Source organism: Bos mutus, chromosome 1 (assembly GCF_027580195.1).
Source record: "Bos mutus isolate GX-2022 chromosome 1, NWIPB_WYAK_1.1, whole genome shotgun sequence".
NCBI lineage: Eukaryota > Metazoa > Chordata > Mammalia > Artiodactyla > Bovidae > Bos > Bos mutus.
This window is the reverse complement of record NC_091617.1, coordinates 75,104,512-75,120,211: the sequence shown is the minus strand read 5'-3', so window position 1 is coordinate 75,120,211 and position 15,700 is coordinate 75,104,512. Positions and strand designations below refer to the sequence as shown.

The 15,700-nt window shown below is 40.4% G+C and overlaps 1 protein-coding gene across 2 annotated transcripts in view; it reads left to right on the top strand.

Annotated features, from left to right (window-relative positions):
* The first annotated feature begins 2,208 nt into the window (after positions 1 to 2,208).
* CCDC50 (coiled-coil domain containing 50) overlaps positions 2,209 to 15,700 on the top strand; it is an 83,425-nt gene continuing 69,933 nt past the window's right edge. The window contains exon 1 of one of the 2 annotated variants that reach the window (XM_070371790.1): positions 2,209 to 2,607. In XM_070371790.1, the coding sequence (XP_070227891.1) occupies positions 2,559 to 2,607 (49 nt within the window). In that variant the 5' untranslated portion in view covers positions 2,209 to 2,558. The remainder of the gene's footprint in view (positions 2,608 to 15,700) is intronic. The other variant, XM_005901192.2, reaches the window with a different exon arrangement.

Sequence of the window (15,700 nt, the reverse complement as noted above, 5' to 3'; positions counted from 1 at the left end):
TATCTATTACATGGGAATAACAAGCCAATAAGAGGAAAGCTGAGAATTGACTCCTGGATTTGGCAACATGGAGATCATTGTTAATTCTAATAAAAACAGCTGTTTTTCTGAGCAGTGAGGCTAAAAACTATGATTGAAATAGTTAAGAAAGACCAAGAGAATAGGAAGTGGAGATCATATGAATAGATGAATATGTTTTATGGTCTTACAGTGATCATAAGAAATGTAGATGTTGTTAAGGAAAACAAAGCAGTGACTCTTTGGCATATCTCAACTATATTAATCAGAGTCTAGGCAAAAGAAGGCATACTCAAAATGGTTAAACTGGAAAGAATATAATTAAGGGAGTATTTACAATGGTGTGGGTATGGTTAAGGGAACCAGTAACAGTGTGAAGCTATTACCATTCTAGGCCTAAAGGAGCATTGTAAAGAAACGGTACTATGAGAGACTCATGAGAGCTGGAACTCTAGGAAAGAGGCTTCTAGACAGGCGTTGTAGTCAGAGAGACACAGTATGATCAAAATTTTGGCCTAGCTAGCATAAAGGAAAGGCATGTAATACACACCCTGACATTTCCCTCCTCCTTTTCTTTTTTTTAATCTTTTGCCAGTGTTGTGCATTGGTCTAACTCAAAACAAAACCACAGGGCAAGGAGACCCTGGTGATGTTTTCATAAATGTCACCCTCCCAGAGCAGAGCATGACAGAGGAATGAAGACAATGAATTTGGGGGAGGAAAACAGACAATACTGTTATTATAAATATTCTCTATGACCATGGGAAGTTAAAAAGAAAAAAGTCATAGAAGGCAGGCAACTTAAAAATCCCCACAAAGCTACCTTTCTAATATTTCTATTTACACACTTAATTTGCTGGTGTTCTTTCTGCCTAGTAATAGGGTTGGCTAACCTTTTCTGGAAATGGTCCAATAGTAAGTATTTTATAATCTGAGTACAAAGAGGTGAGATTGAAAATATTATGTTGTATTTCCATAAGCAGTTAAATGTAATAATTTAAACACATAAAAAGCAGCCATTCAAATCCAGTGGCCCAGGGTTTGCCACCCTCTGGCTTAGAAAATCCTCTCTTAATTTTTCGGTAATCTTAAATCAATGGCAAGTCCAAATAAACCCTCCTCCACATGGCCTCTCATACAGTTACTCTTTGAGCTGTCGAGTGACAGAATATCAACTTTTACTAGTTTAAGGTAGTAAAATGTGCTAGCCTCAATTAAGATGCTGGAGGTAAATACCAGAATCCAGAGCAGTGGGAATCTCAGGGACCAGCTGGTTTTCTACTATGGTAACACCAGAACACACCCTCTTCATCTCTACTGTCTTCTTACCTTTACTTCTGTCTTCAGTTTGGCCTCATTGTCTATTAAGAAGAGTCAACCCTCCTCACAAGAAACAATGCTTATCTGTCCTTCTTCATATAACCCCAGAGAAGTATTCTGCCTGACTTTTCTTGGTCACACACCTATCCTTAGATGAATGTATGTAGGTGAGGGAGGAAGCTTGTTGATGGTGGAGAGGTTCTTTGATTGCACAAGCTTGGGAGAGGAGGCCCCTCCCGAAGAGGACTTCCCAAAGGCAGGGAGAATTCTGTTGCCAGGAGATGCTATTTCAGGGAAATAAAAATGTCACAATTATAGACCAATGTGTGACATGCCAGAAGAGGGAGGTGTCTGACGCATGTTGTTATCACCCACAGAATCTAACATCGGACTCGGTAGACGTTCGTGCATTTTTGATGAATGAATGACTCAGTTCCCTCAACTGGTTGTGAACATTCTCTTAACAGGCCTAGCTTCTGATCAGCTGCTCTCTAGTTCTGTACATTGTAGTACAGAGTTTTTAATGCCCAAACACCATCTTTCCTCTAATCCCAGGAAACAAAGAGTGCCCCAGAGAGCCAGGCACACAGGAAGCATCCTGTGGAAAGAACCCAAGAATGGGAACTACACTGGCGACAGTACCGACTCTTGTGGGGGATCCGTGCGACCTTTTGGCCGAGGCCTTCAGGACACAAGGCCCCCGCCGACAGACGCGACCCTCCCTTGGGAGGGAGGCAGGGCACGGGGGCGGGGGCCTTAGCCTCGGGCGCGTCACTCGGCACAAAGGAGACAGCAGGGAGGCGGCCGCAGGAGCAAATCTGCGCTCGCCAGCCACTTGAATTGCGGTTACAGACCTGCAGCTCCCCTCCCCCTCCCCACCCCGGCCCGGCCGCCCGCCCGCCCGCCTGCCTTTCTGTCTCCTCTCTCCCTCCGTACTGGCCGGCCCGGGTCCATTTCCGGGCTCCGGGTATTTGGTATTGATCAGGGCCGGGGGCGCGAGCAGGTGGCTGCGACGGCGCAGCCTGCTGCGCCCGGGTCCGTCTCCCGCCGCCCTTGTCGCCAGCCCTTGCACGGCGGCCCGCCCCGTTCTCCGGGCCTGAGCGCTGCCTCCTGGACTTTGCGCCGCGTCGGGCGCTGCTGCTGCTGCGCGCCGGGCCGTGCTGTGTGCAGGCGGCGGCCGGGAAGCCGGAGGCGAAGTGCAGCCCGGACCCCAGGCCAACATGGCTGAAGTCACCATCGACCAGTCCAAGCTGCCGGGAGTCAAGGAAGGTAGGGGCCGGGCCGTGGAGCGCGCGCCGGGCCCCTCCGGCTTCCAGCGCCGGGTCCTTCCCGAGGGAGGAGGGCCTTCCTAGTCTCGGGGGCCCCCCGTGGCCTTCGCTTGGCGCCCACCGGGTGCCGGCCCGCCCTGGCCGGGAAGAAATTGAATTCCGGTTCTGCTGTGGGACCTTGGGCAAGTCGCCTAAGTTCTGAGCCCGTTTTTCTCCACCGTCGGGAGATGGGGGGAGAGGCCAACACCACTCTCATCAAGTGGTTGTGCAGAGGTTCTCTGGAATAGCCGTGCCGTTAGTGAAAGCTCCAGACCTGGGTTCCTCTGACTTATTTCTCTTCTTAAAAATTCAGGCCCAGCCTAACTGGCTTGAAGGCTAGGAAGTGGGGAGTGGTTGACGTTCAGTTCCTTGTGGAACCTTTGTTTTGAAACTTGACTCTTTCCCTCCTTCTGTCTACGTTTCCTAGCGCTGCGTCTGGCTGGCTGACTTTCCCACCTTCTTCCAGGTTTAAAAGTTTAGTCTGGGCACTGCCCAGCGCGAGCAGCCAGATGGGAAGCTGCTATAAATAAGCGTTTTCTCACAAAAAGGAGTAAGCGAAGGGGAGCAGGGGACTCATTGTGATCTTGATTTTTACTAGCTTCCTATACTGATATCCAGATGTAAGAGCTTGATTACTACTGGTCTGGCTTGACTTCTAGCAAGAAGCCCATTGACTTCTTGCCTCTTGTCTTCATCCTAGACCTTTTTTTTTTTTTTTAACTGAGCTCTTGGGTGCTGGATCGCCGTAATCTTTAGTAATCTTAGGCTGTTATTTGTCCCTGGGAAGCATGGAAGTCCCAGAGTGCTATCCGGGCTTGCAGATTGCTTCTGTAGTGGATGTCATTTGTTTCAGCTGACTCTTGTGGTCTTAGTTGTCCTGGGAAGGTGGAATTGAAAAGGATCTTTGCTTTCTTGGAACTGTGTGTTTCATTGCCAACCTGATTTGACTCATAGGGTCTTGTGGCTGCTAGGGCTGAACCCAGGATTCAAAGAAAGCTTGACTGCTTTAGGCCCCAGAGTTCCAAACACCAGGAGACAGTCGCTGGTTTTGTATAGAATTTTTAATGCCTTTCGGCCTGTCCTGTTGTTCCTAAAGGATGTTAGAGTTTTTTAGGCCGGAGATTTTTTAGCAAGCGGTGTTTTTCAACCCTTGAGTTCCCATCCTGGTTTTGGTAAAGGTTCTTGCATTCATATGTAAATGATTTTTTCTTTGCACTGTCAAGGCTGGAGCCAGAGTGGTGGGAAAGGTAAATTTGCTCTTTGAAGGTCCTAGTCTTAGAGATAGTCTTTAACCTTTGTGGTATGAAGTTGTGTGTGTGTGTTTATATATATCCTTGTATATATAATGCTTCCTTGGGGGGTGTGAGGAGTAGAATAAGAATTGGAGTTCAGACACAACCTCAATTTGTAAACTAGGGCTTCCCTGGTGGCTCAGTTGGTAAAGAATCTGCCTGCAGTGTGGGAGACCTGGGTTTGATCCCTGAGTTGGGAAGATCTCCCAGAGGAGGGCATGGCAACTCACTTAAGTATTCTTCTCTGGAGAATCCCGGTGGACAGAGGAGCCTTACGGGCTATAGTCTACAGGGTTGCAGAGAGTCAGACACAACTAAGCACAGCACACAGTCATGTAGTGCTATGAATTTACCTTGCTCCCTGTACATGTTAGTGACCTGAAACGAACTTGAAACTCACTTTCTTATGTATGCGTTTATATTACTCTTAGGTCTTTTGGTTTCTAACCAAGATATGAATGGTTAATTCTAGTATATTCTTTCTCAAGGGTTTCAACAAACACTTTCCATCTATAAATGCGAGATTTTTCCATTGCTAAACTCTGGCGTTTAACTCATTTGGATTGGTTTTTGTTTTACACAACTTGATGTGAGGCAGTCCAGTTTATATAATATGGTAAATTGGTATGGAAATTTATGTAGCTGTTTCATTACATTAGAATTACATATATTAATTTACTTTGAAGGTGGTCAGAAATTGTTGAGAAGATCTTTGTTTTTGTAAGCATGTGATTTTTCTGGTTCAAAGATCATCAAAGGAAATGATACACTATAGTAGGAATGTCCTAATGGCAGTGTGGTTTTTGTTCTGGGAGGTATTCACATCTAATAAAGTGTATCTTTCTCTAATATAAGTCTTGATTATAGTCTGGTTGCTCCCTAATGATTTTTTTTGGACCCTAATTAAAGAAAATAAAGTTGGTGACCATGATTGGGTAAAACATACACAAACATTGAGACTGTTCTTAATATTGAAACTCTAACTCAGTTTGAAAAGGAAGTTTAGTAATAATTTGATTAATATTCTGGCATAGATTTTTAAACTCCAGTTTTAAAAACTCTCTACTTCTCTTATTAATGTAAACCTTTATATACAATTACAATTTGGAATCATTGGGCAGATTCCAGTAGAGACTGAGAAGAACAATGCAGTGGATGTCTGCCCCTTCCCACTGCCCTTTTCTTTAGGAAGGGGCTGGGCGCCCTGGGACTTTTTTTGTGAACTTCTCAACAGAGGTCATGGTAGCGGCTGACTTTAGGGAAGGGGAATATTTGAAAACTTTTTTCTTCTAGGTTAAAAATCTAACACTTGCTTAGTTTTAAGATGGTCAAAGATACTCATCATTTGGACAGATCTTTGAAAAAATAACTATTGCAGTAGTTTTACCTTGGGAAATCCCTCTTAAAATAGGAGACAGAGATGTGTTTGAGTTCATTTGTAGTGAAAAGAATTAAGTCAAGAATTAAGTCTAAGATGAATTTTAACATACATCATTGTTTCTGGGTTTAAAAGCATTTTTTGGGGGGGAACATCTGCATACTTTTTGTAATGGAAATACTGTTGCCATTGTTTAGAAATAATGCTTTATTTCTTTGGAAACATTTGAGGTTCTCTGCTACAAGATTTGAAATAATTCTCAACCATTTTTTTATATCAGTAGATGTATATCTCAAATGCATCGTGCAATTTGTGAATGCTAGACAAAAGTATTCTCCAATAGAAAAAAGTTCCAACAATATTCCACATTTTTTTTTTAGTTTAGATCAAAGCTTTTTTTCCCTTTTAAAAAAAAAAAGCACAAACTTAGATTTTTGGTCAGTTTTAGCTTCTTTGCTGAATTTTCTTTCTAAAACCACAATCCAGACTCCCCACTTTTTGCTGTCTCCAGTTTGATTCCCATCGCTGTATGTCTGACTCTTTGTGACCCCCGAGGACTGTAGCCTGCCAGACTCTGTTCACGGGATTTTCCAGGCAAGAATATTGGAGTGGATTGCCATTTCATTGTCCAGGGGCTCTTCCTGTCCCAGGGATCAAACCCATGTCTCCTGCTTTGGCAAGCGGATTCTTTATTGCAGAGACACTGGGGAAGCTGCTTCCATAGCTCTACTTAGTTTGAATTGCTCATGCTAATCTTGCTCTTTCCTGTATTTAGCAAAGTTTTCACATTATCTTAAGATTTTGGTCTGAGAGGTGTAGACTGTGCATCAAAGCCATTTCTAGACTCTTTAAAGTTTATTAATTCCTTTGCAGTTTTTTAGTCATTAGCGTTTTCCCACTTTTAAACATTGAGCATGAAATATACAATCTACAGTCCTCTCATCTACCAGGCCAACCTTCTTTCTTCTTTCCTCTCAGCAGTAAGGGAATTTATTATGTATTATGTATTTTTACTGCCCTTCATATGGGAAGTTCCAACATCTCCAAAGTTAGTTTACTTGATTAGTATCTGATGAGCACCTGTGCACTTGTGGTAGAGACGTTTCTTGAAATGAAGGTAGCTAGCTATTCTGAGAGCAAATTCTTTTTCTTTAAAGATCAAAGTTAATGATTTTCAGAAATATGCCTAGAAAGCACTGATTCATTTTAGGTCCAGAACACCATAGTGGCAAGATGAGGGTAAATTAAATTAATGGCGTTAAGTCCAGAACTTTAAGCAGAAAGATATAAAATTATGTCTGTTACAGTAAGTTAATCAAGTAGTCCCAAAGATCTAAAGCATGTGGCATGCCCACAAGACACATAATGTGATGGAGGTCTCTAAGAGGTCCATTTTCTGGCTCTCAGACAAACTCAGTTTCTCTTTTCCTCAAAATTCCATAGGTTTTTTTGGGGGTAGGGGGTGGTTATTGTTTTTTAGTGAGACCTGTGCTAAATCTTGACTTAGGTATGTGTCTTGTTTTTCTTTACCTTGATCTGGCTTCACATCTTTCACATAGCTGGCAAAGATTCAGCAAATATGTGAATGTGTGAATGAATAAATGAGTAAATCATGGACTACTAAATTCTCTCTGTTAGTTTAGAAATCCTATCTCTGGCATAATTTCCTGTTCCTTCTCAGAGCATAAGTTCTTAGAGGGCAGAGATAATGCCTTTTAACCTTGATATCATGTATCTTAGTGCCACTATTACAGTTATGAAAATGTTTTATGTATTTTTTCTAGTGTTTTTTTTTTTTCTCATAGATATGTCTTATAAATGGAATCCATACAAAGTTATGGATAACATAGAAAGTAAAAAAAAAAAAGTCATTGCGTGCTCTTCCTTGTGATTTGGAAGGTAATCATTATTAAGAATAAAATTTTAGTAAAAACATTTTTGAAAATGCTATTTGGTGGTTTGAATTTTTTTTTTTGAGTAATAGGTTTAATTTTTCCCCCCCCCGAGGTAAAATGCAAAGCAGTATCATATAATTTGGAAGCTGGAAAGAACCTTAGATACATATTTTTTAGAGATTTATGTGTGTCACCTATTGTGTGAGGGTAGTTTCACAGTAAAAAGTGTCCTGTGGTGGGTGGTGTGATCTGTGCTGGAAAGGCAGTCCTAAAGAGTTCAAGGAGATGTTCAAGGAGTTGTTGTAAAGAACTCTTGAAATTCCACCCTGAATGCCTCTCACATTGCTATATGCAGGTATGTAGTACCTTCTTAAATAAATACAGTGATTTTTAAAAACTGAAATAGCTGCTATTTGTAAAATAAAGATTATGTTAATAATTCAAGAAATGCCTTTTTTTTTTAAACTGACAAGTACATAAAGGCCAACTTCTCCCTTGTGGGAAACTATTAGAAACCACTGCTCCACCAGATTTTCCAGATGAAAATCTGAGAGCCAGGATGGGGAAGTGAGTTGTAGTAAACCCCTTAGACTTAACATATCTAAAAATTGCCACCTAGGGCCTAAATTTAGAGAAGTTTAGAGTTGAGTATTCCACAGCTCAGTCTTCCCTCCTCTCTCCTTTTTCACCTTCCCCTTCCTTTCCCGTCTCCTCCCTTCGTCGCTCTTCTTTTGTTCCCTCTCTGTGTTCTTCTCTCTCTTTTCAGTTATTCTGTAGATAAAAAAGAATCACTCCTGATGTATTTCCTTAATGGGTGTATGTGTGTGTGCTCAGTCATTCAGTTGTATCCTTCTATTTGCAGCCCCATAGACTGTAGCCTGCCAGGCTCCCCTGTCCATGGAATCTCCCAGGCAAGAATACTGGAGTGTGTTGCCATTTTCTTCTTCAGGAAATCTTCCTGACCCAGGAATCGAACCTGCATCTCTTGTGTCTCCTGCATTGGCAGGCAGATTCTGTACTGTTAGAGTCCCCGGAGAAAAACAATGGTATAAAAATAATGAGTGGCAAAACAATTTCAGAGCTTTTTCTCAAGTTGTTTTAGGGATAATGTTTGATATGAATGTTAAAAAGTTGACCTAGGTTTCATTTTATTTTTTAATTAAAAGCTTTTTTTTTTCAGGTTTTTGTTTTGATTCAGCAAATGAATTGCTGCATGAACTACAGGAGGTCATATTCCTGCCTCAGTGGTTTTTCCTACACAGAAGATGCATTTCCTCTCTGTACACTCAACCTGAAGGGGCTAATGTTTAGAGGCTTGGATATTTTAAGACGATTAAACATGTTGTGGAAATAAAGCTGTGGGCCATTATCTTTCCTTAGTTCTCTTCAGAGATGTAGAGTTTTGATTGAGATAAGTGAATTTTTGCCTCAGTAACAAAAAACAGTGTGATACTGCACACTTCTCTTGAAATCCCAGTTTTTTAAGTAAAGGAGTGTATTTTACAATTAACTACCCTGAGCTATAGGGGGGAAAAATAAACCTTATCACAGCTATGTTTGCAATTTCAGATGTAGCCACTGGAAGGATTGTTGGATTAATGCTCTAAGCTGATGACCTATTTAAAAGTGTCCTGTGCTTCAAAACTGTAAAATTAGGGTGCCCTAGATCCTAAATAAGAACTACAAAGGATAATTGGTCTTATATACCTTGGGGTTATATAGACTGTTTATTCCCAGATGTTTGAATTTAGAAATCAGTACAAGGATTTCTAGATACTGTTGTGTGGTTTATGTGCTGTGCTTAGTTGCTCAGTTGTGTCTGACTCTTTGTGACCCCATGGAGTGAAGCCCACCAGGCTCCTCTGTCCATGGGGATTCTCCAGGCAAGAATAATGGAGTGGGTTGCCCTGCCCTTCTCCAGGGGATCTTTCCAATCCAGGGATTGAACCCAGGTCTCCTGCATTACAGGCGAATTCTTTACAGATTGAGCTACCAGAGAAGCCCAGATACTGTTGTGTTGGCTAAAAGAGAAGAGTTTTTCAGTGAGCTGGAACAGAAGACCCAAATGAACTTTTTGGCCAACCCGCTGATTACGTTCTTTGCAGCCAAATAGAGAGAAGCTCTATATAGTCAGCAAAAATAAGACTGGGAGCTGACTATGGCTCAGATCATGAACTCCTTATTGCCAAATTGTTATCAGACTTAAATTGAAGAAAGTAGGGAAAACCACTATAGACTATTCAGGTATGACCTAAATCAAATCCCTTATGATTATACAGTGGAAGTGACAAATAAATTCAAGGGATGAGATCTGATAGAGTGCCTGAAGAACTAGAGGCAGTGATCAAGACCATCCCCAAGAAAAAGAAATGCAAAAAGGTAAAATGGTTGTCTGAGGAGGTCTTACAAATAGCTGAGAAAAGGAAAGATATGAAAGGCAAAGGAAAAAGGGAAAGATATACCCATTTGAATGCAGAGTTCCAAAGACTAGCAAGGAGAGATAAGAAAGCCTTCCTCAGTGATCAGTGAAAAGATATAGAGGAAAACAATAGAATAGGAAAGACTAGAGATCTTTTCAAGAAAATTAGAGATTCCAAGGGAACATTTCATGCAAAGATGGGCACGATAAAGGACAGAAATGGTATGCACCTAACAGAACCAGAGGATATTAAGAGGAGGTGGCAAGAATACACAGAAGAACTATACAAAAAAATATCTTCATGACCCAGATAACCACGATGCTGTGATCACTCACCTAGAGCCAGACATCATGGAATGTGAAGTCAAGTGGGCCTTAGGAAGCATCACTACGAACAAAGTTCGTGGAGGTGATGGACTTCCAGTTGAGCTATTTCAAATACTAAAAGATGATGCAGTGAAAGTGCTGCACTCAATATGCCAGCAAATTTGGAAAATTCAGTGGCCACATGACTGGAAAAGGTCAGTTTTCATTCTAATCCCAAAGAAAGGCAATGCCAAAGAATGTTCAAACTACTGCACAATTGCACTCATCGCACGTGCTAGCAAAGTAATGCTCAGAATTCTCCAAGCCAGGCTTCAACAGTATGTGAACAGTGAACTTTCAGATGTTCAAGCTGGATTTAGAAAAGGCAGAGGAACCAGAGATCAAATTGCCAACATCCGTTGGATCATCGAAAAAACAAGAGTTCCAGAAAATCATCTGCTTTATTGACTACGCCAAAGCCTTTGACTGTGTGGATCACAACAAACTCTGGAAAATTCTTCAAGAGATGGGAATACCAGACCACCTGACCTGCCTCCTGAGAAATCTGTATGCAGGTCAAGAAGCAACAGTTAGAACTGGACATGGAGCTACAAACTGGTTCCAAATAGGAAAAGGAGTACGTCAAGGCTGTATATTTTCACCCTGCTTATTTAACTTATATGCAGAATACATCATGAGAAATGCTGGGCTGGATGAAGCACAGGCTGGAATCAAGATTGCCAGGAGAAATATCAAAAACGTCAGATATGTAGATGACACCACCCTGATAGCAGAAAGCGAAGAACTAAAGAACCTCTTGATGAAAATGAAAGAAGAGAGTGAAAAAGTTGGCTTAAAACTCAACATTCAGAAAGCTAAGATCATGGCATCTGGTCCCTTCACTTCATGACGAATAGATGGGAAAACAATGGAAGCAATAACAAACTTTATTTTTTGGGGGCTTCAAAATCACTGCAGATGGTGACTGCAGCCATGAAATTGAAGGACGCTTGCCCTTGGAAGAAAAGTTATGACTGACCTAGACATATTAAAAAGCAGCGACATTACTTTCCCAACAAATGTTCATATAGTCAAAGCTATGGTTTTTCCAGTAGTTGTGTATGGATGTGAGAGTTGGAGTCTAAAGAAAGCTGAACGCTGAAGTATTGATGCTTCTGAACCATGGTGTTGGAGAATACCCTTGAGAGTCCCTTAGACGGCAAGGAGATCCAACCAGTCCATCCTAAAGGAAATCAGTCCCGAATATTCTTTGGAAGGACTGATGTTGAAGCTGAAGCTCCAATTCTTTGGCCACCTGATGTGAAGAACTGACTCATTGGAAAAGACCCTGATGGTGGGAAAGATTGAAGGTGGATGGGAAAGGGGACGACAGAGGATGAGATGATTGGATGGCATCACCGACTTGATGGACATGAGTTTGAATAAGCTCCTGGAGTTAGTCATGGGCAGGGAAGCTTGACGTGCTACAGTCGATGGCGTCGCAAAGAGTTGGACACGACTGAGTGACTGAACAGACTGACTATTTTTAAAAGGACACCACAAACACGCATACTCGAAGTGTTTTTTTTTTTTTTTATGTCACTATTTCAATAAAACAAACACACACATTAAGATATGTAGGTCTTCATATGATATTGGTAACCATACACTGACAGAAAGGCACTGAAAACTTTCTAATAAACCAGAACCAGTGTAAAACCAGTCTTGCTTATATATCAGTGTTTTTTTCTTTTTAGCCAGGCTCATTGATGTGTAATTCATGTATAGTAAAAGTTCTTCTTAATGTGCAGTTCTGAGTTTGACAAATGTTTGGTCTTGTAACCACCACAGCAGTTAAGATATAGAACAATTGCATAACCCCCAAATTGTTCTACCCCTTCCTCCCCACCCCAACCAACCACTGATTTGTTTTCTGGCTTTGTACTTTTGCCTTTACAAAAATGGCATATAAATGGGATCACGCAATAATAGCTTTCTGTGTTTGACTTCTTTCGCTTAGCCTAATACATCTAATACCATGTGTATATCAGTAATTTTGTTCCTTTTCATTGCTGAATTCCAGTGAATGGCTGTACCACATTTGCTTATCCATTCACTAGTTGATGAATATTGAGGTGTTTTTACTTTTGGTGGTTATAAATAGTCTCTATAAACATTTGCATACAATTTTTTGTGTGTGTGTGAATGTGTTTTCACTTCCCTTGGGTTAGCACCTGTGCTTAGTTGCTCAGTCATGTAAGACTCCTTGTGACCCCTTGGATTGCAGCCCGCCAGGTTCGTCTGTCCATGGGGCTTCTCCAGGCAAGAATACTGGAGTAGATTGCCATGCCCTCCACCAGGGGATCTTGCCAATCCCAGGGACTGAATTTAGGCCTCCTGCATTGCAGGCTGATTCTTTACCTACTGAGGCACCAGAGAAGCCCAAGAACACTGGAGTGGGTACTCTATCCCTTCTCCAGGGGTCTTCCTGACCCAGGAAACAAACTTGGATCTCTTGCTTTGCAGGCGGATTCTTTACCAGCTGAGCTACCAGGGAAGCCCTGGGTTAGAACCTGGGGTAGGATTACTGGGTTGTATGGTGAATATATGTTTAGCTTTATAAGAAACTACCAAACTGTTTTTCAAAGTAGCCGTACCATTTTGCATTCCCGCAGGCAGTGTATGTGAGCTCCAATTGCTCTGCATCCTTGTCTGTACTTTACATTGTCAAGATATATTTTAAAAATTTTTAAGCAATTTTCTTAAGGGTTTAAATTCTGGTTCTGTTGTTTTGTAGCTGTGATCTAAATTTTAACAGTATAATATTACCTCATGTGGCTTTAATTTGCATTTCTGTAATGACTAGTGATTGGAGACTCTTCTTGTGCTTATTTCCTATTCTTACATCATTTGTTGAAGTGAGTGTTCTAAAGTTTGCCTTTAAAAAAACATCAGGCCGTTTTCTTGTTATTGAGCTTTGAGAACTCTTTATGTATTTGAATTCAACTCTCTTTTCAGATAATATTTTGTAAATATCAGTGGTCTTTGAACCTTGGTGCAATGTTATGAGCTTTGCTGTGAGCAGGTTCCTGCTCTACTTGATATCAGCTGAATCTCTTGGAGATTAGTCCCAGGAAACTGTAGTCTTTTATACCCAGATTATACATTGGGCTTACAATGGACATTTGGAATATACTGACTAAAAATACTGTGGCCACCGTAATGCAGGGATGCATCCTACCCTACTTTAATTTTTTGTTTTTTCAGTAGCAACTCATTACCTTTATCAGCGTTAAAGAATGGCAGCATGTTTTTCCTTTTGGTAATTGAAATTTGTTCCTCTAGGATAGAAGTTTGCAAACTATGGCCTGTGGGCCAGTCCAGCTACCCACTGCTTGTTTTTATACAGTGGAGCTGAATATAGCCTTTACATTTTTAAATGATTGAAGAAAAAGAAGAAGAAGAATGTTTTGTGACAGGTAAAAATGATATGAAATTCAAATTTCTGTGTCTAAAGTTTTATTGGATCATAACTTTGCTCATTTGTCTACATACTGTCTGTGGCTGCTTTTGTGCTGTAAAGGCTGAAATGAGTGAGTAATTACAGCACAGACTATGGTCAGAAAAACTTACATTGTTTACTCTCTGTTACTCTGTGGAGAAAAGATAATTTCTCTTGGACCATTTCAGTGAAACCTTTTAAAAACTTCCCTAATGGTTTTTTTTTTTTTTTTGATGCTTCATTAATCACTATAAACATCAGTTATCAAAACTTTTTTTTGATATAGTGGTGCACTGTTGGAGACTATTATTGGTTGAACCCATGTGACAGCATGTATTATTTTTGTAGTGACTTTTAAAAATATAGACTTACATTTGATTTTCCTTTTTTTGAAGAAGAACATGTGCTTCTTTGAAAACATCTAGGTACTTCAAAATTGATTATCAAAGTAGAAACCTTATGTAAAGTAAGAATAATCCATTTGCCAGTTCTGAGTAAGGGCCAGTGGGGCTTTCATAGGTGAAGTGTATGAATAAACAAGTTCAACTTTTGAAAAGTTTGCTTATGATTCTTAGTTTATTACTTATTACTGACTCTCTCCAAAACACGCAAACTAACATTTGCATGAATGAAGTGTCACTTTGTCTCTTGGAAACTTGCATCAGAAGTACCTAGGTTGATTTACCACTAAACTTTGAAGGCTCAGTGTGTGATGAGCATTTCCAGTCCTGATGCAGCTTCTCAAGGACCAAAATCAGGGGAGTCTCCCCTGGACTTTTTGGCTGTTATTTTTCCAGTGACTCATAAAGACTGAGTCACTTTCCGTTAACATTACTCAAGGACTTTAATTGCATTTAGTAAAAGCAGGGATGATTTACAAGGATAACTTTACCCCTTCTCTGCCTCCCCATCAACAATTTTTTGTTGTTGTTTTTTGACTATATAGAGAGTCCGTGGTTTACTTTAAATATTACACTCACTAATTTTTGAGTTGCACTTCCCATTAAATACCTTAAAATATTGGCTTTTTCTTTCATATTATGAAATTCTGAAAAATTCAGAATGTTAGGTTTGGCAAATACATTCAGACAATTTTTATTGTCTAGATGGGAAACCAGAAGTAGAGGAGGACAAAGAAGGGACTCGATTAAGATTCATATCTTCCCATCTGCACATGTTCAGTTTGGCCTAACATCTGCCAGCATTTATTTTAGAAAGGATTTTGCACTCTCAGTGTCTGCCTTTACAAACGTTCCTTATCCTGTTAGTGATTGCCAGATTCTAACTTACCATATCTGCTTCTGTTGTTTCCCCAGTTTTCCATGGTCAGACCTCATTATTTTATTTAAATTGGACTTTAGCTTACCCATGAAGCCTTTCTTTTTTTCTTTTCTCCTTGTAGTTTCCCCATGAAAATGCCAAAGAGCTGATCTTTGAAAGATTATTTCAGCTGTGTGTGTGTGTGTGTTTGTGTGTGTTGGAGGGGAGAAGCTGGAGGTTTAGAAAATGGTTAGTTAGGGAGCTCTTATCAATAGGACTCCAGTTTAATGTGCTTTCAATATCCCCAGATTCCAGGAACTTGGTTGCAGTGTCACTCAAGCTCCTCAAACTGGGATACCTATTGAGGTTTAAAAGCAGCGCTGCCAAATCATTTATAGGACAAACCAGACACTTTGTGAGTAAAAAGGGCAATTTTAATAATTGTACCAGAATAGATATATAAGAGACTGCTGAAATACCACAGGCAGTTGGATATGATCAAGTGAGGTCCTTGTTAAAAAACCCTGTCTGGATATATAAAGTTTTCATTGACACTTACAGCATAAAGAATACCTGTCTCCCATAGACTGTCTTGAGATTCTTAACGGGTTTTCTATTTCATCACTGATACTAAATGAAACATGAAGTCTGTTCTATAGAAGGTAGTAAGATTAAAGTTTCATTAAGCTGTTCATAAATGAGTTTCCCAAAATTCTGCTTTTAGTTAGTTTTCTTTTTGTTTCCTGTTTATCTGTTCTCCCCATATATACCCCTTGAAAGTGGGCAATGGGTGTTGAAAAGATTTGTGCAACTGAGGAGAGGTAAGAAACGCACACATTTCTGATGTAACACAACTATCATTCTCTTCATTTTAAAAGGAGTAGGAAGCTACCATTTTACTCTGTACGTTTCTGCTTATGTATCTTTTCAATAATTGAGCTCCTCCTGGAATTATTTTGCAGTATTTGCTCTAGTTTACCGATACATTAAATAATTTGTCCAG